General features: G+C 52.1%; 2 protein-coding genes across 4 annotated transcripts in view; one reads left to right on the plus strand and one right to left on the minus strand.

Moving 5' to 3' along the window:
* Positions 1-47: 47 nt before the first annotated feature.
* On the minus strand, positions 48-9,753 carry ACP2 (acid phosphatase 2, lysosomal). Its single transcript, XM_012504354.2, has 11 exons — positions 9,594-9,753; positions 8,957-9,052; positions 8,560-8,646; positions 6,635-6,787; positions 6,427-6,525; positions 6,258-6,347; positions 5,688-5,820; positions 4,277-4,359; positions 4,056-4,162; positions 3,762-3,937; positions 48-993 (listed from the first exon to the last, which is right to left on the minus strand). The coding sequence occupies exons 1-11, from the start codon at positions 9,705-9,707 to the stop codon at positions 860-862; spliced, it is 1,272 nt and encodes a 423-aa protein (XP_012359808.2). The 5' UTR covers positions 9,708-9,753; the 3' UTR covers positions 48-859.
* The window catches only part of NR1H3 (nuclear receptor subfamily 1 group H member 3), a 20,331-nt gene continuing 8,012 nt past the window's right edge, over positions 9,722-22,040 (plus strand). The window contains exons 1-3 of one of the 3 annotated variants that reach the window (XM_030794583.1): positions 9,722-9,782; positions 21,021-21,209; positions 21,627-21,893. In XM_030794583.1, coding sequence (XP_030650443.1) covers positions 9,722-9,782; positions 21,021-21,209; positions 21,627-21,893 — 517 coding nt within the window. Of the gene's footprint in view, positions 9,783-19,207; positions 20,490-21,020; positions 21,210-21,626; positions 21,894-22,040 lie in introns of those variants that run through there. The other 2 variants (XM_030794581.1, XM_030794582.1) reach the window with 2 other exon arrangements.

Raw genomic sequence — 22,040 nt, forward strand, 5'->3', positions numbered from 1 at the left:
GAGCTTCTTGCGTCTCAGAAATGAAGAAAAGGCACAGGAAACAACACTATCAGTCCAATAGGAAACAGCACTATTCATTCTCTGGGAGCTGCCCCAGCCCTATTCTGGGCCACAGTCTAGAACTTTCTTTTCCAGCTCACAACCTGCATGTAGCTCAGGTCCCTGGAGACCCCAGCCCAGCTGAGGGAGAGCAGTTTCCTGATTCGTGTGACAAGCACCTCCCTTCCCACCACTCCCCACTCCCTCCCAAGTACAGACACCCTTCCGTCCTGCGCCATCTGAAGGGGTGACAAAGATTCCTGAAGCATTCTGTCTGAGTCTAATGGTGGCTCTAGCCAGACACAGGGAAATGTGGCTGGCTGGCTGTTGGGTGATCCAGTTCCTTGGGAGCCAATGTTTGTACCCCTGGTATTAGCTGTTTTTCCCACTAAAATAAGCACTGAGAGGCAAGACCGTGTCCCTCTGAGCTATTTGCCAAATACTTCAGGCTGGAGGAAAAAGAACAGGGCTTGATAGAAGTGCAAGGCGGATCCAGCACCAACTCTGCCATTTTCTGATCCTGGGTCCTGAGTGAACACTGACCACCAGTTTACATCTCAGGTGTGTAGGGAGCGTGGAGGAGGCAAATCCTGTTTGGAGAAAGCCAGTGTCCAACACAGCACTTGGTAAACATCAGGCATGGGAATGCTGAGTGACAGGCACCACGGGCCACGCTGAGCCCCACTCGCTCATCTGGCTGGGGTCATCAGAGGGAGGCCCAGCCCAGGACCTCCCATCCATGGGCTGGGGAGCAGCAACCGTCAGGAGCGAGGCCCAGCCCACCTCCCCAGGAGGCAGAGGGAAGCAGGCTGAGTGGTTGTCAGGCGTGGTCCTCCCCATCTGCGACGTGGCGGTAGCCAGGAGGCTGGGCCTGCATCCGGAAGAGGACGGTGAGGAGCAGCACTATGAGGAGGAAGAGGATGGAGCCACATACAGCCAAGGCCACGATCACCTCTGGGCATGGGGGAGGCAAGAGAAAGGTCATGTCAGCGTTCCATCATATGCCAGGTACTGTTCTGACATATAGGAGATACACAGAGGTGGCCAAGACAGAGTCCTAGCTCTCATGGAGTTCACATGCTAGGAGAGGGGAGGTAATAAATAAGCAAATGGGCTGGTCACAGTGGCTCATGCCTGTAATCCCAACACTTTGGAAGGTCGAGGCAGGCAGATCACCTGAGGTCAGGAGTTCGAGACCAGCCTGGCCATCATGGTGAAAACCCATCTCTACTAAATAAAGTTGGCTGGGCGCAGTGGCTCACACCTGTAATCCCAGCACTTTGGGAGGCTGAGGTGGGCGGATCACCTGAGGTCAGGAGTTCGAGACCAGCCTGGCCAACGTGGTGAAATGCTGTCTCTACTAAAAATACAAAAAATTAGCTGGGCATGGTGGTGCGCGCCTGTAATCCCAACTACTCGGGAGGCTGAGGCAGGAGAATTGCTTAAACTTGGGAGGCAGAGGTTGCAGTGAGCCAAGATCACGCCACTGCACTCCAGCCTGGGTGACAGAATGAGACACTGTCTCAAAAAAAAAAAAAAAAAAAGTTAGGAGTGACAGGTCAGTGACGAATGTGATACAGACAGACAAAGCAAAGTAGGTCAGCAGGGAAGGCATTATTGAGAAAGTGAGAAGTTTAACGGAGACCTGGAGTCAATGAATGACATACAATGATCTGAGAAGAGTATCACGGGACAGAGGAGAGGAAGGAAGGGCAAAAGGCTCAGATGTGGGGATAAGCCTGGCACACGCTAGAATCATCAAGAAAGTCAGTCTCACCAGAGCAGAGTAAGCAAGGGGCATGTAGGAGATGGGGCAGGAGACCAGACGGAGTAGGGCCTGGAAGGCCACGGTGAAGAACTTGGATTTTACTCTATATGTGATGGGAAGCCATTGGAAAATTCTAAGAGGACGGTAGTGTGAACTGGTTTACATTTTTTAAAAGTTAGGCCGGGCGCGGTGGCTCACGCTTGTAATCCCAGCACTTTGGGAGGCCGAGGCGGGCAGATCACGAGGTCAGGAGATCGAGACCACGGTGAAACCCCGTCTCTACTAAAAATACAAAAAAATTAGCCGGGCGTGGTGGTGGGCGCCTGTAGTCCCAGCTACTCGGAGAGGCTGAGGCAGGAGAATGGCATGAAGCCAGGAGGCGGAGCTTGCAGTGAGCCGAGATCGCGCCACCGCACTCCAGCCTGGGCGACAGAGCGAGACTCCATCTCAAAAAAAAAAAAAAAAAAGTTAGTCGGCCGCGGTGACTCATGCCTGTAATCCCAGCAATTTGGGAGACTAAGGCGGGCGGATCACCTGAGGTTGAGAGTTTGAGACCAGCCTGACCAACAGGGAGAAACCTCGTCTCTACTGAAAATACAAAATCAGCCGGGCATGGTGATGCATGCCTGTAATTCCAGCTACTCGGGAGGCTGAGGCAGGAGAATCGCTTGAACCCGGGAGGCGGAGGTTGCAGTGAGCCGAGATTGCGCCATTGCACTCCAGCCTGGGCAACAAGAGCAAAACTCCATTTCAAAAAAATAAAAAAAGTTAACTCTGCTGTGCTGAAAGACTGGTAGGGACAAGAATAGAACCAGAAAGAACTAGGAGGCTTTTCATTCGGTCAGGCAAGAGCTGACGGTAGATTGGACTGCGGAGGCAAGAGCACATATTAATATTTGAAAGGTTGAGCTGATCTGGCAGTGGGCTGGATGGGCAGAATGACCCCAAGGGTTATACTGTGCCACTAGGTGACTCGTGGCATTGACTGAAACAAGGAAGCCTGGAAGAAGAGCAGCTTTGGAAGGAAAAGCATCTGGTTTTAGACACTGCAACTTTGAGATGCCTTACTCAACATGCATGTAGAGACCTCAAGTTGGCAGCTGGATATGAGTCTCTAGCTCAGAGAAGAGGTTGTGAATCTGTGAGTCAGGGTGTAAGGACAGAAGTGGGCATGGAGATGGGCATAAAGTCATGAGGCTGCATGAGATCACTTGGGAGTGTGCACAGATGGGGAAAGCTCCAGGGATGAGTCCTGGGTCATCCGTTCTTTAGTGAGGAAGGGATGCCTGAAAGTCAGGAGAAGCCAAGAGAGTGTTTCAGGAAGGGGTGGCCAATTATGTAAAATGCTGCTGAGAGGTGAGGGAAGCTAAGAATTAGTCACTGGCTTTGGGAGGAGGTCACTGGTCACCAGACAAGTATGGCTGCAGGGTAGTGGAAGGTGACACAAGACTGTCTAATGTGAGTCTAAGAGAACAGGTGGTGAGGAAGCAGAGCCAGATTCCAGGCAGCTCTTTCGAGGATTCCATTCTGAGAGGGAAGAGGCTGGTGGCTGGGGAAGAGGTGGCTCTCAGAGGTCATGGATGGGCTTTTGGGAGGGAAGTACTCCAGTAGAGAAGCAGAGGCATCAGAGCTCCTTGCAGAGGTGAGGAGAGAGAACCCGAGTGCGGGTGGAGAGGCCACCCTAAGCAGTGGCTTCCCCCAACAAGTAAGCTGGTGCTGCTGGTGGTGGGAGAATGAGCCGATTCTCTCTTGGCTCTTATTTTCTCGGTGATACAAGTGAGACATCACCTGAGGGTGAGAAGTGCGGACAAGGTATAAAGCAGTCTGGGGTCGGGGAGGGAACTCCTAGCAAATGCAGTCAAATGGCTGGAAGTGCGACAGCTCTTGAGATGTGCGGATGTGAATTGCAGGTTGGTCTAGGGCATGACTAGCAAGGAGGCCGGTGACAGCTCACCTGTGTCTGCAGGACCGCTTGCCAGCTGGCACTCCTGCTGCCAATCCTTGGGCACGACGGGCTCTGTGAGGCGAAGGAAGTCCTGGAGTGGGCAGCGGTGAGGGCAGCCAGGCAGGCTGAGCGGCCAGGGGGCCTTGTCACTCTCATTCCGAAAGTACATCTCCACTGAGAAATTCCTGAGGGTCGAAAGGAGGCAACATGGGAGCTGCTCAGCCTGCCCGTCATGGGGTCCTTGGGCTGCCCCGAGCCACCTCCCGAGGGCCCCCTCCAGAGGACACTGCTAGCTCCACTCACCCAGAATCTTCCTGGTACAGTTCAAATATGTGGCAGGAGGCGTAGGGGGCTTGTTCACCATTGTAGACGTCCAGTGCCATTTGCAGGGCAACCAGGGTAGTGTCATGCTGCGGGGCAGAGGGGCTCCCCGTCAGCATTGTTCCCCACACCCGCAGGAACCGAACAGAGAAGAAATCCAGCTCCCTGCCTGACACAGCGCACTAGGGAGTGCAGGCACTCACCGCGGAGTAAACCAGCAGCTTGGGGAGCTGGGAGGTGGTCGCCATTAGGGTCAGGTTCTTCCTTATCTGAGCCAGCAGGACTCCTGAAGGAGAAAAGTCCCCAGTGTTGCTGGCTACAGCCACCTCTGCCTTCTAATTCGACCTATCTGTGCTCCTTTCACCCTCTGCCAGGCCTGGGCCTCATCACCTACACGGAGAACTCTTTAATGTCATGGCACCATGTAAGAACTCTGTGGCACCCCTCCTCTCTAAGAACTGTCAAATGTACAGAAGGAAGCAAGACAAAACAAGATATCTGCCTATATTTTAACACGGATGTAGAAACCTGCCTGTGTTTACAGAAGCACTTCAGTTTGAAACAAATGTAAACTTAAGATTGCTTCAGAGTACACAGCGGGTGGGTCTGTGCCCAGGTAACTACCATATGCTCTGAAAACTGAGATGTCAAAAAGGTGTGACAGCAGGCACGCCCTTAGGTGCTCAAACGAGGAAGCTGGCATGTGTGTCACTCTCAGCCTTCTCAAAATGGCCCCCAGTGGTTCTCTTGGGGCAGCTATTCATTTAGGAGAGGGAGGGTCTTCTGATGTGGGCGAAACTTAAGAACATGAATGGCAAGGCTGGGCGTGGTGGCTCATGTGTGTAATCCCAGCACTTTGGAAGGCTGAGGGGGGCAGATCACCAGAGGTCAGGAGTTTGAGACGAGCCTGGCCAACATCATGAAACCCCGTCTCTACTAAAAATATAAAAATTAGCTGGGCGTGGTGGCAGGCACTTGTAGTCCCAGCTACTTAGGAGGCTGAGGCAGGAGAATCGCTTGAACCTGGGAGGTGGAGGTTGCAATGAGCCGAGATCGCGCCACTCTACTATAGCCTGGGTTTACAGAGCAAGACTCTGTCTCAAAATAAATAGGCTGGGTGTGGCGGCTCATGCCTGTAATCCCAGCACTTTGGGAGGCCGAGGTGGATGGATCACCTGAGGTCAGGAGATCAAGACCAGCCTGGCCAACATGGTGAAACCCCCTTTCTACTAAAAATACAAAAGTTAGCCAGGCGTGATGGCATGTGCCTGTAATCCCAGCTACTCAGAAGGCTGAGGTAGGAGAATCACTTGAACCCAGGAGGCAGAGGTTGTAGTGAGCCAAGATCGAGCCATTGCACTCCAGCCTGGGTGACAAGAGGGAAACTCCATCCCCCCGAAAAAAAATAAATAACTTTTAAAAAAAAGGATATGAATGGCAGGAAAGGAAGAGAGGTGGGGAAATTTGGTGACTAGCGCATGAGGAGGAGGATTTGGTTTTGAAAGAGCAGGGAGTGTTTCAGTAGAGAGGGAAGTGTGTGAGAAGCCCCCACAGCAGATTTTTAATGCCTTAGGGTCCTGAGGAGTGGAGTGACATGCTGTCCTTGTCACTCACCCCCCTGAAGCCGGGCCTTCTCCGCCTGCTGGTAGATTCCGAAGAGGAAGCGGAAGCTGAAGTCCTTTAGCCGGCTGAGACGCTGCATGGTTTGGGGTGAGGCCCAGGGCGGCAGGCGCAGCCCGTGCGTTTGCTGTGTATCGCAGCGGGCAGGTTAGTGCCCCAGGCCTAGGCCAGCCTCTCCAGAGGGCAGCTCTCTTCCCCAGTGGGAAGGTGCCTGTGTGTGTGAGGGAGGGAGAGGGGAGAGAGGCAGAGGGGCTGGAACCAGTAGACATGGCAGGCAGTGTGGATGCTGCAGGGCACAGGAAAGGAAGCTCAGGCACAAAAAGTGAGACTCAGCAGAAAGGAGCTCTGGGTAGAGAGCAGCAGGGACTGCTGACAATTAATAAACCATTTCCCACTCTGAGGATCTCTGTCACCCGTGAGGGAAGTTCCCGTGTTTCACAAGCACAGCCTCCCTGGACCTCCCCAGGGGCGTGACGGTATCAGGCACTGTGTTCTACCGTCCTGGTGACCTGGGCCTGCTGAGAGGGAAAAGAGTGATCACAGTGGGCACCCTAGTGGGCTCACCTCACAGAAGAGTGTGTCATAGACATTCCAGACGGTCTCCAGTGTCAGGTCTGTAAGCCCTGTCTCGTTGGCCACCATGTCCAGAAATTGCTATGAAAAATGGGTCAGGGTCTCAGTCCTGCTCTGAGGAAAAGACAGCGTGGTGACCTCCACCTCTGCCCCCACTCACTGCATTCCGAGAATTCTCATTCTGATACTCTGGTGTCTGCCGGGTCTCGTTCTGCAGCTGCTCATAACGGGGACATGGGCCCAACGGGAACTTCAGCAGCTGTAGAGTGAAGCGGGGAAACAGGCAGTGGGAAAAGGAGCCTGGCATCAGCAGGCCCACGGCCAGAGCTGTCCCCTCACCACCCCAGGGAAGGGCTGGCCACTCTCACCCTGTCCTCACTGATGGGCACAGTGTGCACAGGGATAGGCTGCCACGAGATGTTCGGGTTGAAGCGCTGCATCCCGTTGGGAGGGAAGAGTCCAGCCAGGTTGGCCTCAGCACTCATGAGAGTCCGGTCAAAGTCTGTGCTTCGCACATAAACCTGCAGAGATAGCAACACAAGTCACGTGTGTGTGTGTGTGTGTGTGTGTGTGTGTGTGTGTGTGGTGGGAAGTTTTGGTCACCCCAAAGTGGAGCCCCAGGGGACAACCTGTTCTCGATGGCCACCCAGCAAACTGTAAACCTACCATACATCTGGCCCTCACCCTCCTCTGGCCTCTGGCCTTCCCCGTCCCCCAAACACTCCACTGGGGGTTGTCACCACCCTGTGAAGAACTCCTGTGGGAATGGCCTTAGTTGAAATGCCCCTTCCAGTCAAAAGTGCTGAGTCAATCAGTAAGGCTCTCTGGTCTGTCTGGTTTCATAATAACACCTCTCTCCCTGTCTAGATCAGGGTCCTTGGGGCAGAAACTGACTCCAGTGACGACCCTTACAGACCAGGGAGAAAAAAATAAGATAAAGGGCTGGGCCTGGTGGCTCACACCTATAATCCTAGCACTTTGGGAGGCCAATGCAGGAGGATCACTTGAGGCCAGGAGCTCGAGACCAGCCTGGGCAACATAGTGAGAACCTGTCTCTAAAAAAAAAATTTAAAAATTACCCAAGTGTGGCGGGCACCTGTAGTCCCAGCTACTTGGGAGGCTGAGGCAGGAGGATCACTTGAGCCCAGGAGTTTGAGGCTGCAGTGAGCTATGACTGAGGCACTGTGCTACAGTTTGGGTGACAGAGTGAGACCCCTTTAAAATATATGTGTATATTTTGGGCCAGGCACGGTGGCTTATGCCTATAATCCCAGCACTTTAGGAGGCCAAGGTGGGCGGATCAGCTGAAGTCAGGAGTACAAGACCAGCCTGGCCAACATGGTGAAATCCTGTCTCTACTAAAAATACAAAAATTAGCCAGGCATGGTGGCACACACCTGTAATCCCAGCTACTCGGGAGGCTGAGACAGGAGAATCACTTGAACCCAGGAGGTGGAGTTTGCAGTGAGCCAAGATCATGTCACTGTACTCCAGCCTGAGCGACTCAGCAAGACTCTGTCTCAAGAAAAAAAAATTAAAAAAAAAAAATAATTTGAAGAGCTTATTCAGAGATAGTGGCTCATGAAAAGGGAGGAGGAAACTGGGGAAGGACAAGCTCAGGCCTTAAGAGAACAATAACAATGTGTAGGGACTGTTGATAACGGCTGAGGCTGACAGTGGTAACCAGAGGAACAGCTTCCCCCATTCCTGTGGTGGGGTGAGGACTCAGGGAGCAGGCACACTCACCAGTCCTCCCTGATGTGCCCTAGGAATGTAGCACGATCTGGCATGGCAGACAGGGCTCAAAGACCTCATCTTGATCAAGAAAAGACAAGCCCTATCTACACATGTCTTCCCCGCTGTCCTTCATCTTGGCCCTGTCTGGTTTATCATCAGATACTCCCACAACATTCTAAGCTCCATGAAGACAGAGATCATATCTGTATGGTGCACTACTGAATGCAAAGTGCTAGCACAGTCCTTGGCCTTTAATAGGTACTCAATAAATGTCTTGGATGGAAAGCCTGTGATTTCACAGAGTCAGAAACCAATTTGCCAGGCCCGCCCTTAAGTCTGAATTTGGATGCTTAATCAAGTTTGCCTCTTCCCAGCCAAGCAGGGGCAACTCAGCTCCTAGGGCTTTGTTCCAGCTCTCAGATGTCTTTTCCTGTAGTTGTGATCAAAAATACAAGAAGGAGGCCAAAGTGCCCAGCCCTCAGCCTTAGGCTCCCTGAGGGCAAAAGATGAGGGCAGCATACCCAGTTCCCCTTGCCTCTGGAGCTCCCAACCTTACCTCTTGCCGGTGATAAGAGGTGTTTAGGAAGCCATGATAGCGCTGCCGCAGGGCCTGGCCCAGCTCCCAGTGCTGTAGCATCCCCTCCTGTGGGAAAACCCAAGGGTTAAGAGGGTCTAGAGGGAAGGGGTGGCTTCAAGCCCCATGGGGTTTAGGCCCTGTTGCTTTCCAGGTTTACCCTTTGCTGGAGTCGATTAATCTGATCCCAGAAGTCTTTCATTAAGTGGCCAGTCATGCACAGCAATATCATGGGCACAGAGATTAAGGTTATGAAATCTGGTCAAAGTCAGCACCCATATGGGAAAAGGCAGTTTAGTAGGACCCCAAGTTTCGTAGACTGCTCTAGACGTCACTCATTCTGCAGCTCATCCTGAGGAAAGGCTGGCTTCTGACCCACCTTGGTTAACTGACCAAACCCCTGGGGCCATTCTTCTTCCTGGTAGGGGTCCTTGGGATATGTCTTCACTGGTGAACGGTCTCCATGGCGATACAGCTGCGGGAAGAAAATGGTTTGCCTATAGGTCAGAAGCATCCCCTTGATAGGGACCCAGAGCCTGCCTTTTGCCCCATGTTAGGGAAGGAAGTCTCATTCCCTCTGGGAAGCCTACTCGCTGCAAAAGACCCCAGCTAGGAGTCAGTCACTTCTTCCAGATTCCAGAAATTCTAACTTAGCTAAGCAATGCTACTGGAGACCATAGGCAAAGCCAAGGTACAGGTAGGAAGGGAAAAGAGAAGTGAAAGCAACGTATGTGGTGGGGACAACTGGGGAAAAAAGATAACCAAAGGCTTCTTTAGGGATGAGTCTTAACCATTCAACCACTTCCCTGTTTCAAGGCAGACTCACCCGACCTATTCGGTCATCCTGACTCCCATAAGCCAGGGCTCCACGTTAATCCTGAATCCAGCCTCCCAACTCCCCAGGCCAGTCGTCCCCTCCTAAACCGGCTGTTCCTTCCCAAGATCCTCGACCCCCACCAGCTGGCCTTTGCCCTTCTAGCTTCAGGGAACTCTTTGGTGACCCCATCTCTCATTACCAAGGTAACGAAGCGCAGACTCCGTGCCTGGGTGGGCGGCATCACCACCAGGTTCACGCCGAGAAGGAGCTGGAGGAGAGCCGCCCGGCTCCAGCCGGACCGCTTGCCTGCCATCACCGTTGTAATCTATGCAGCAAAGAAGCTGGAACCCGCTGGGTGGCACCTGTAAGCAGCCGCCCGGACGCACCCGTAAGGACACACGCCGGAAGTGCGTTCGCCGCCATCTTACTTAGGGACGAGCTGGGGTCGGGGGGAAAAGGCGCAATCTCGGTGGGATTGCGTGCAGGAGGGTAGCGGTCTGGCTGTGGCGGAGGAGCGTAAGAATGTAACCCGACCTGGCGCGGCAGACAGGGCTCGAAGACCTCATCTTGATCAAGAAGGCCATAAGTTCGCGTTTGCCTCTGCTCGGAGAAATCCCTTACCAAGGTGGCGCTTGCATTGGGCGGGACCATGTCTGGAGAGCCAGCGTCCCCTCCAGGCTTGACCCCATAGCTAGATCGGGTGCAGAATTGAGGCGAGGGATGGGAAAGCAGAGGTCGCTTCTCTCCACGCCCCTGCCTTTGGGGGGAGATTGAGTCCTGGCCCTGTTCTCTAGGAGACGTTTTGCTTGGGGTGCAGGGCACAGTATGTAAACAACCCTTTGGACTCCGTGTGTCCTTGAGGTTTCCCCAGTCTGGCCTACCGTTCCTGCCTCGCACAAAGCTTCAGTAGCCCTCTCACTTTCCCTTCCAGTCCTTTCCCTGTCCTCCCTCCCCTCCACTTCCAAGTTTTAGTTAATTAGAGTCAAGACGTCATGCCTCTTCCCAAAGGAGTTGGGTTGCACAGGATGTTCAGACTTTCCAAACCCAGAGCACTGAATCCCTGGGGGAGGAATTTCAGACCAGTGGGGAGGTATTTTGAGGTAAGGGGCAGGCGCATATCATAAAGTGGGAGTAGGTGGGGTTTCCACAGAATCAATGGCCCTCTTGGCATTGACCATTAGGATTCAGGTGCAGCCAGTTTGGCCTCAGGACTTTGTGACTCCCGTGACGGTTGCAGAAGGTCAGATCATAGGTCCTGGGGATGCTTTGATTCAGATCTGCCTACTGGAAGCAAATCTCCTCAGATCTTTGGGAAACAAAACTGATCAAGCTTGGCCTGGGCTCTGTGGCTCACCTGTAATTCCAGCACTTTGAGAGGCCGAGGCAGGCAGATCACCTGAGGTCAGGAGTTCGAGACCAGCCTGGCCAATGTGGCGAAACCCCGTCTCTACTAAAAATACAAAAAAAAAAAAAATTAGCTAGGTGTGGTGGCGTGCTCCGGTAATCCCAGCTACTCTGGAGGCTGAGGCAGGAGAATCGCTTGAACTCGGAAAGCAGAGGTTGCAGTGCGCTGAGATCATGCCACTGCACTCCAGCCTGCGTGACAGAGTGAGACTGTCTCAAAACAAAAAAAAAAACCTGATTAGGCTTGGTGTGGTGGCTCACGTTTGTAATCCCAGCACTTTGGAAGGCCAGGGTGGGAAGATTGCTTGAGCCCAGGAGTTCGAGACCAGCCTGAGCAGCTTATGAAAATCTCCTCTCTACAAAAAAAAGTTTAAAAATTAGCTGGGTATGGTGGCACACACCTGTGGTCCTAGCTCCTCGGGAGGCTGAGGTGGGAGGATCACCTTGAGCCCAGGAGGTTGAGGCTGTAGTGAGCCATGATGGTGCAACTGCACTCCAGTCTAGATGACAGAGCAAGACTGTGTCTCAAAAAAAAAAAAAAGAAAAGAAAAAAAAAGATCAGAATTATCTGTCCTTATTTTGCCCTAGGACTCCAGATTCAATTATTTATATATACTTCAGGATTTAAACTTTGCTTCCAGAGTTGTCATGGAGGAGGCCAAGCAGCAAATAGAGTAAGAGCCAAAGCCTGGGTAGCCAAACAGTTCTTTTTTTTTTTTTTTTTGAGACAGAGTCTCGCTCTGTCGCCCAGGCTGGAGTGCAGTGGCGCAATCTCGGCTCACTGCAAGCTCCGCCTCCCGGGTTCACGCCATTCTCCTGCCTCAGCCTCCCGAGTAGCTGGGACTACAGGCGCCCGCCACCACGCCCGGCTAATTTTTTGTATTTTTAGTAGAGACGGGGTTTCACCGTGGTCTCGATCTCCTGACCTCGTGATCCGCCCGCCTCGGCCTCCCAAAGTGCTGGGATTACAAGCGTGAGCCACCGCACCCGGCAGCCAAACAGTTCTTAACCTTCTTATTTAATCACAAGCCCCTTTATGAATCACATGAAAATTTTGCGCCTCTCCTCCAGAAAAATGTTCACACATACAAACACGCACATGGAATTTTGCATATAATCCCAAATGGTTCACAAAGACCATTTATTACAGGTTCCATAAATCAGCATCTCTGAATACCTGATTTAACCTAGTCCTCTTACTTTACAGCTTAGGAAACAAAAAGAGGAAGTGACTTGCCCAAATTCACAGTTTGGGCATGGGCACAGTTTGAGAATGGATTAAAAGTCAAGTTTTGGCCGGGCGCGGTGCTCATGCCTGTAATCCCAGCACTTTGGGAGGCTGAGGCGGGTGAATCACGAGGTCAGGAGATGGAGACCATCCTAGCTAACATGGTGAAACCCCGTCTCTACTAAAAATAGAAAAAATTAGCCGGGCGTGGTGGCGGGCGCCTGTAGTCCCAGCTACTCGGGAGGCTGAGGCAGGAGAATGGTGTGAACCTGGCAGGCGGAGCTTGCAGTGAGCAGAGATTGTGCCACTGCACTCCAGCCTGGGCAATAGAGCAAGACTCCATCTCAAAAAAAAAAAAAAAAAGTCAAGTTTTGTGATTTTCAGTTGAATAGTCTATAATGGGCTGCTTCTTGCAGGCTACTCAAATTGCATTACTAAACTGCAATTGGTGAACCTGAAATACTTTCAATAAAGAGGTATCTGTCAAAGGAAACCTTTTCAAATTAGTGGAACTAAATGGGGCCTAGGCTGGACATGGCTCACACCTGTAATCCCAGCACTTTGGGAGGACGAGGTGGGTGGATGGATCACCTGAGGTCAGGAGTTCGAGACCAGCCTGGCCACCACGGTGAAACCCCATCTCTACTAAAAATACAAAAGTTAGCCAGGCGTGGTGGCATGTGCCTGTAATCCCAGCTATCGGGGAGGCTGAAACAGGAGAATCACTTGAATCCAGGAGGCAGAGGCTGCAGTGAGCTGAGATTGTGCCACTTCACTCCAGCCTGGGCAACAGAGCGAGACTCTGTCTCAAAAAAAAATAAAGGGGGCTTGGGTAATTGGCAAAATGCTGCATATTAGTGGTGGGGGGAGTTGAGTGTTTTGTTTTAATGGGCCTCTTACTCTTCTTGCAAACCAGCCAGACCACTGTACTTTCAGAGTGTAAATCTTTGGCTCACCAAATTTCAGCTATCTCTCAAATTCAGCCTTTGCTTTTCTTTCCACTTGCTCAAATATGTCTATATTCTTTGTGCATGCAAGTATCCCACGTAGGAGGGGTTGATGAAGCAGATATTATTTCAGTTTTTATAGGGAGAAACTGTTCCAGGAAGGGTGGGGATTACAGCGCAAGTAGATAGTAGAGCCCGAAGCTGAGTCCTAGTTTCTTCACCCCTTTGCCTCCAGCTTTTGCATTTTCTGCCAGATGATTCTGTGGTCCTTACACTTTGGTTCCTAACTACAGATGCAAAAAAAAAAAAAATCAAAAAAAACCCATGTAGCTAGATGGATACGTGGGCCTATCCCAAATCAAATAAATCAGAATCCCTGAAGGTGAGGACAGAAACCACTATCTTATTCTGTGTTGGCAGAAGCAAACCTAAATCCAGGTATGGTAGCCATTTTTTTTCCATCTGAAGAGGCAGTTTTTGTTTTGTTTTGTTTTGTTGTTGTTGTTGTTGTTTTTGAGACAGAGTTTTGCTCTTGTTGCCCAGGCTGGAGTGCAATGGCGTGATCTCGGCTCACGGCAACCTCCGCCTCCCGGGTTCAAGCAATTCTCCTGCCTCAGCCTCCCGAGTAGCTGGGATTACAGGCATGTGCCACCACGCCTGACTAATTTTGTATTTTTAGTAGAGACAGGGTTTCTCCATGTTGGTCTGGCTGGTCTCGAACTCCCGACCTCAGGTGATCCACCTGTTTTGGCCTCCCAAAGTGCTGGGATTACAGGTGTGAGCCACTGCACCCACCCGGCTGTTGTTTTTTTTCTTTTTCTTTTTTTTTGAGACAGTCTCCCACTGTCGCCTAGGCTGGAGTGCAGTGGCACAATCTCGGCTCACTGCAAGCTCCACGCCATTCTCCTGCATCAGCCTCTCGAGTAGCTGGGACTACAGGCACCCGCCACCACGCCCGGCTAATTTTTTTGTATTTTTAGTAGAGACGGTTTCACCGTGTTAGCCAGGATGGTCTCGATCTCCTGACCTAGTGATCCTCCCACTTGGCCTCCCAAAGTGCTGGGATTACAGACAGGCGTGAGCCACTGTGCCCGGCCCCAGTCAGCAGTTTTATATAATGGAGTGTATTTGTGATTTTTGTTTGTTTGAGCTTGAGCTCGAACTTTTGAATCAGCTAAACTTGTATTCTTTTTTTTTTTTTTTTTTTTTTTTTTTTTTTTGAGACAGTCTCCCTCTGTCACCAAGGCTGGAGTGCAATGGTGCAATCACGGCTCACTGCAGCCTCGACCTCCTGGGCTCCAACAGTCCTCCTACCTCAGCCCCCCAAGTAGATGGGACCACAGGCAGATACCACCACGCCTGGCTAATTTGTGTGTGTGGGGGGTTTTTTTTTTTTTCTGTAAAGGTGAGGTTTCACCATGTTGCCTAGGCTAGTTTCAAACTCCTGGACTCAAGCAATCTGCCCTTCTTGGCCTCCCAAAGTGCTAGGATTACAAGTGTGAGCCACCGCACCCAGTCTTATACCTGTATTCAAATTTGATATTTGCCCCTTGCTAGTAACTATCTCCTAGAGTTTACTGTGAGAATAAATGAAATAATGCACATAAAGATAAATGTATGTAGTAGGGATGAAATAAATGTCACATCTTTCCTTTCTGCCTTCTGTATCATTTCTGAACTCAGGTCTGGGAATCCAGGTTTCTGGATTATTCTCTATGTTGTGATTGGAAGGTTGGGCAGAAGTCACTTGAGTAGATACACAATGGTCTGCAAGATGATCCCCACACTTTCCACCCTTCCAGAACGGTGAAGGAGGGAAGAAGCAGTTGCCCTGGTCCATCCCTGCAGACCTTACCCTGTGGCCTGCTTCATGGGAATGAGTACTTTCGGGGGAGTTAGCCACTACTACCTGTGACCGTGGCTGGTGAATGCCCCTGTTTCTGCTTCAAGTTTCTCCTTGCTGTGAGAAGAAACCTGTGGAGGTTCTAGGGGCCAGATATGTGACTTGGTAGATCCCCGAGTGTGTTCCCAGAGACATTGCCTCCTGCAGGAGCCAAGGAAACATAGAAGAGGCCCATGGGACTGGGGGACTTTGGACCTAACAACTGCGGGCTGGTGGGACTGTGGCACGGTGGTGGGGCTGGCAAAGTGGGAACGTGATTCCAGCTGCTGATCACTTCACTGCTTGCCCTGGCTTGAAGCAAGTCTCTGTGGTTGGTCTCCAGAAACTCCATGGAAATACTGCCAACAGGTTTTGGTCTTCTCCCATTTTCCTCTCCTTTTCCCTCTTTGTAGGGATGAGGGTTGGGGTTTCTGAGCTGTAACCTGATAGGACAGCTCTGGCAGTTGAAGTCCTAGTTATAATTCCTCCTACACAGGAGATGAGGCTGAGGCCAACTCCCTGGCTTGGGGGAGTTGGTCCCTGACCTACCTTTTCAGCAGTTGGCCCTAGCCTGCCCCCGCCCCCGCTCCCGCAAGATGGGCTTATGTGTGGTTCTGGGTCCTGGGAAGCCACCTGTGGGGAGACTAGGTGTCAGGGGAGGGAGTTGAAGAACAAAGTGGATGAAAGAGGCTTCTCCCAGCTCCCAGAAGATAGGGCACTGGGCCCCAGACCATTGAGCCCTGAGTTTCTTGAAACCAGGCATCTCAGGGACATCTCTGCCCTGCTAGGCTGGAGCTTCTGGGAGCAGGGAGGTAGAGGAGGGAGCCGGACTGGTGAGGTGGGTGCTGGGACAGAATAGCGCCAGTCTGTCAGTGACTAGAGTCCCTGGTTTCTGCTTTTCCAGAACAGCTGGGGCCTTGTGAAAATCAGGGAGGGACACACGCGAGAGGAATGGAGAGCCTTGTGCTTGTGACTCAGAGATACCCAGACCAGGGTGGGGGCCTTGGGAGGGGACGACCTTGTGATGAGGGGGAACAAAAGCAAAAGCTGGAGGCAGAAGTCTAAGATGGGGGTGTCACAGGGGCTTTTCTGAAATGTGAAAATGAATACATGGGCAGATTTTGCAACAGCACCCAGCCTGCTGTCTTCTCACACTCTGCTCCCCAGCCCCCGCCTGTTCCCCCTGTCCCACCCTGTGCTTCCTCTCGTCTTTCACCAGGCTGCTCTTCTGCCTCAGCCTTCATCTTTTTCTCATCTGGTTCCTTCTGTCCCATCCACACCCCCTGTCCACTCTTTCCCTGTTTCCTCTGTTCTCTTCCCTGGTGCCCTGTTCATCTGTTTCGGTCTCTTTGGCTGCCTGCCCTGGCCCCCGTCCTTCTATGCTTTAATGTGGGGCCCATGGGAACTGGAGTTCATAGCAAAACAGGAAGAGTCCGTGAGCAGGAAGCTGGGAATGGGGCAGGGGGTGAATGACCAGCAGTAACCTCAGCTCCTTGCCTCCCACATCTGGACTGGAGCATCTGCAGGGTTCTCAGCCTCTCCCCTGTAGCCCCCCAGCCCTGGCTGCTTCCATTCCAGCACTTCAGTGGCCCAAGACGCAACAAGACAAGATTGTCCTGGACTCTGACACGGCAAAGGGACTGGAGTGAGGACATCTGGGTTCTGATCCCAGCCCGGCCACTAACCGTGTGGTCTCGGAAAAGGCCCTCACATGAGTTTCAGTATTCTCTGTCAAATGGAGCTCGGTTACTTACCCTCCTTTCCTCCCAGGGCCGCTCTAAGGACCAGAAAAGATAGTGAAGGGTTTGTGTTGTGTGTGGAAACAAGTACAAAGTTCAAAATCCACCAAGTTAAAGCAATGGGAAGACCCACAGCTGAAAGAACTGGGAGGGTGATGATAACTCGTGCCATTTCTCGAACACTTACTATGTACCACACATTGTGATAGAATCTGTTCTTTCTTTCTTTCTCCTTTCTCTTTCTTCTTTCTTTCTTTCTTTTTCTTTCTCTCTCTCTGTTTCTTTCTTTCTTCTTTTTTTTTTTTTGGAGTTTTGCTGTTGTTGCCCAGGCTGGAGGGCAATGGCACGATCTCAGGTCATTGCAACCTCCGCCTGCTGGGTTCAAGTGATTCTCCTGCCTCAGCCTCCCGAGTAGCTGGGATTACAGGCATGCACCATCACACCTGGCTACATTTTTGTATTTTTAGTAGCGATGGGGTTTCACCATGTTGGCTAGGCTGGTCTGGCACTCCTGACCTCAAGTCATCCATCTGCCTTGGCCTCCCAAACTGCTGGGATTACAGGCATGAGCCACCGCGTCCGGCATGAGCCACCGCGTCCAGCATGATCTGTAGTTTCAATCTCACAACAACCTTGTGTGGTAAAAATTACTATTATCCCTATTTTATTTATCTTTCTTTCTTTTTCTTTTTTTTTTTTTTTTTGAGATGGAGTCTTACTCTGCACCCAGGCTGGAGCGCAGTGGCACAATCTCGGCTCACTGCAACCTCCCAGGTTCAAGTGATTCTCCTCCCTCAGCCTCCCGAGTAGCTGGGATTACAGACCCGCATCACCATGCCTGGCTAACTTTTGTATTTTTAGTAGAGACGGGGTTTCACCATGTTGGCCAGGCTGGTCTCGAACTCCTGACCTCAAGTGATCCACCTGCCTAGGCCTCCCAAAGTGCTGGGATTACAGGCGTGAGCCACCACGCCCGGTCTATTTATTTTTCAACACACCATTGCTGGCTCGACTATTCTTATTTTAAAGATAGGGAAACAGATTCAGAGACATTAAGTAAATTGCTCAATCAAGATCACATAGGTAATAAGAGGTTTAGGGCTTGAACCCAAAATCTGAGCCCAGAGTCTGAACGCTAAATCAACATGCTGAGTTGAAATTGACTGCAGCAGTTGTGATGGTGTGTGCCTGTAATCCTAGCACTTTGGAAGGCTGAGGTGGGAGGATGGCTTGAGCCCTGGAGTGTGAAGCCAGCCTGGGCAACATAGTGAGACCCCACCTCAAAAAAGGTAAAAAAAAAAGAAAAAGAATAATAAAAAAAAATTGACTAGGGCTAACAAGTATGGGATAGACGAGAATAATATTTTTCTTTTTTTTTTTTTTTTTGAGACAGAGTCTCACTCTGTCGCTCAGGCAGGAGTGCAGTGGCACAATCTCGGCTCACTGCAAGCTCCGCCTCCTGGGTTCATGCCATTCTCCTGTCTCAGCCTCCCGAGTAGCTGGGACTACAGGCGCCTGCCACCATGCCCGGCTAATTTTGTATTTTTAGGAGAGATGGGGTTTCACTGTGTTAGCCAGGATGGTCTTGATCTCCTGACCTCGTGATCTGCCTGCCTCGGCCTCCCAAAGTGCTGGGATTACAGGTGTGAGCCACCGCGCCTGGCCGAGAATAATATTTTCCTTGTTATTCATTCAACAAATAGGAACACAGTACCTACTCTGTTGCCACATCTATGCCAGCCCTGTTTCAAGGGTGTTGGGGGAGATGAAATCAATAAAATACGATGTCTACTTTCAGGGATGGATTTCACGCCCTAGGCAGCAGAGTGGGAAGAATGACTATAGTCTCAGTAGCTGCTGGTTGGAGCCTGCCATCACTTCAGATGGGGTTGTTCCCAGAAGAGGCAACCCGCATACCTTCCCAGGTCCATCCTGGGCTGCCACCTGAGTTGCCTGCCTTCCTTCTGCCACTTCCACCCCTATCCCAGGCCTGCCGTTGCTCATAGCAGATTTCCTATCAAAGGCTCTCCTGGCCTCCTCTCTTATCTGTGGCCCCCGCAGGGCACCCACTTTCAGAAACTCCCTGGAAGGCACTGCACCTGCCTTTCTCCACCCCTGGATTTCTACCAGCCTGGCTGAGGCCTGGGGCTAGTGGGGAGAGCTTCTTGGCCTCTTCCCAGAGGCAAGGGAGGAGGAGGGAGGCTGGGAAAGCCGGCTGGGGCTCAGTGTCGCAATTCCGGGCCGTGCTGGGACCTTTGCTCCACGAGGTGCCTATGGAGGGGAGGGAACACCGATTCTGGAGGCTGCTGGGATTGGGGTGGGGGTTCCTAGGAGGCAGTCCCTTTGCAAGAGCTGCTAAGAGCGCTGGGTAAGGAGAGGAAGGGGAGAGACATGGAACTTGGCCGGTCTGCAGGGAAATGCCACTGTTTTGGCCGGGAGTAGGGGGGCGGGAGTGGCGGGAGAGGGGGGTGGCCGGCTGGGGAGGAGCCAGCCTGGTGGAGAAGCTTCCCTGTGGGCGGGGGTGAGGAGGGGAGGGCTGTGGTCGCCAGGCAGGAAGGAGGGGTGGCCTGACCCCTCGGCAGTCCCTCCCCTCAGCCTTTCCCCAAATTGCTACTTCCCTGGGGCTCCAGGTCCCGCTTGTGCTCAGCTCCAGCTCACCGGCTGGCCACCGAGACCTCTGGACAGGGAACTGCACCATCCTCTTCTACCAGCAAGGGGGCTCCAGAGACTGCCCACCCAGGAAGTCTGGTGGCCTGGGGATTTGGTGGGTCTGCTCCTTAGCAGTGGCCTGGGGCTCTGTGTGTGTATCTGGGGTGGGGTCGGGGAATGTCCTAAGGATCCGAGAAGGGGGTTTCTGGGGAGAAGTGAGGGGTGATGGTGATGGAAGCTTGGGACAGGAACAGGACTCTGGGTCCCAGAATAACTCCTGAGGGGCTCGGGGGAGGAGGTCCTCTATGTGAATTGGGGAGATTCTTGGAGACAGGTTTGTGCTAGGACCCTGGAAAGTGGCACGAGTGAGGTTCTCTAATAAGCAGTGTGTTTCTCTGGGTGGAGTGAGCCGTCCTCAGTGTTGGAGTGAGGGGGAAGGGGCCCGAGAGAAGCAGGGTAGATGTACCCAAACAGTCCCCACTGGCCTGGAGGGGACTTTGGGGGAGAAAGGCCGGCACGGTGGCTGGGATCCCAGACTTTGGAGTCAGAGGAGGGTTGGAGTCTTGACTCTACTGCCGCCTAACTGTGTGACCATAGTTACTTAATCTCTTTGAACCTCAGTTTGCTTATCTGTAAAATGAGTTTAAGAATAGTCCTGAGCCGGGAGCAGTAGCGTGCGCCTATAATCTCAGGTACTCAGGAAGCTGAAAGCTGATTGCTTGAGCCCAGTAGTTTGAGGCGATAATGTTCTATTATTGCACCTGTGAATAGCACTGAGTTCCAGCCTGGGCAACATAGAGAGACCCTATCTCAAAAAAAAAAATTAATAGTCTTGACCTCAGAGGGATATTATGAGGAAAGCACATAAAGCCTAATAACAGGCTGGGTGCAGCGGCTTACTCCAATAATCCCCACACTTTGGGAGGCCCAGGTGGGAGGATCACTTGAGCCCAGGAGTTCCTAGACCAGCCTGGGCAACATAGGGAGACCCTGTCTCTAAAAAACATAATAATAATATAATAAAGCCTTAGTACAGGCTAATATTTGGCAAGTAAATGTTAGCTGATATCGTTGGTATTGATAAAAGGGAGAATCAGGTGGAGAAGGGAGCTGAGGCCAGAAAGGAGCCCAGTTCTGGAAGAGTATAACTTGGGTCCTTCCTGCAGGACAGTGCCTTGGTAATGACCAGGGCTCCAGGAAGAGATGTCCTTGTGGCTGGGGGCCCCTGTGCCTGACGTTTCTCCTGGTAAGCTTCATTCCAGCCCTCTCCCCTGAGCCCAGACCACAGGCTCCACGCCTCCTGTAGGAATCGGCCTCCTTCATTACCTGACTTCTTCCTTCCTCCAGAGAGCAGTCCAGAGCCGTTCTTAGTCGTGCTTGCCTCCCGCCCAGGTCACCTCTCCCCTGGTTCCAGTGCCTGGCCCTTGCAGGCACCCGCCCCGTCCTCCCCAGTCTGGATTTGCTGCTAGAGAGTTGGCCAGCTGAGTGCTTACCCTGCTCTGGCTTTGAAGAGTTTTATCTGATCTCTGAAATGCATACACTCCAGCCCCCCAAAGGGACAAGGGTTAACATCTTCATTTAAGGTCTTGAGATGTAAGAAGCTACAAGTGACTAGTCCTAGCTAGAGCCCACACAGACTCTAGGGTCCTAAAGCCTGAGCTGGGACTTTGCTGCCCTCTAAGGGTGGGGATAAGTTTGCAGTTTCCCAGCTAGGACGCTGGGCCGTGGAGCCGGGATGGGGCCTGAGACCCCCTTGTGCCTCTCTTTTGGAGCTCAGACACTGCATTGGAGCTGTGGAAGCCAGGCACACAGGATGCAAGCAGCCAGGCCCAGGGAGGCAGCAGCTGCATCCTCAGAGAGGAAGCCAAGATGCCCCACTCTGCTGGGGGCACTGCAGGGGTGGGGCTGGAGGCTGCAGAGCCCACAGCCCTGCTCACCAGGGCAGAGCCCCCTTCAGAACCCACAGGTGAGGAGCTTCTGGGTTTGGAGGAGGTAGGGGTCCAGATTCCAGGTCCTGGATCTGGAAGAAGTTCCTTGGGGGTTTTTACTTTATATATAAAATCTCATGGTTAAGTTCAAAGGCTTTAGAGCTAACTAAATCTGACTGATCTAAGTGTGAATTTTGTCTCTAGGCCTTTCTGAGCCTCACTTTCCTTGTTAAAAATTATGGTTGTTCTAAGGATCAGTGCATATAAAAGGCTCTTACAGTACCTAGAACATAATGGCACTTGGCAAGTGAGGGCTACTCTTCTCATAAAAGAGAGACTGGCGTTTGTATAATGAAGGGAATGGAGGTCACTGAGTGCCCAGGGCAGTGGCTGAGTCAGGCAGAACATGAAGTTTTTCCTCGGGGGAGAGCATTGAAGCACTTTCCTGTATCCAGAGATCCGTCCACAAAAGCGGAAAAAGGGGCCAGCCCCCAAAATGCTGGGGAACGAGCTATGCAGCGTGTGTGGGGACAAGGCCTCCGGCTTCCACTACAATGTTCTGAGCTGCGAGGGCTGCAAGGGATTCTTCCGCCGCAGCGTCATCAAGGGAGCGCGTTATGTCTGCCACAGCGGCGGCCACTGCCCCATGGACACCTACATGCGTCGCAAGTGCCAGGAGTGTCGGCTTCGCAAATGCCGCCAGGCTGGCATGCGGGAGGAGTGTGAGTTTCTGGGGCTGGAGTGGGGAAGAGGCTGAGGGGAAAGACGGGGCCAGGGTGTGACCCAGGACAGGTGCCTGAACTTGCAGGGGCTAACTGGTCCCTAAGTATGGATTACAATATCTTTCTTGACCGGACACGGTGGCTCAT

The sequence above is a fragment of the Nomascus leucogenys genome, chromosome 15 (assembly GCF_006542625.1).
Source record: "Nomascus leucogenys isolate Asia chromosome 15, Asia_NLE_v1, whole genome shotgun sequence".
NCBI lineage: Eukaryota > Metazoa > Chordata > Mammalia > Primates > Hylobatidae > Nomascus > Nomascus leucogenys.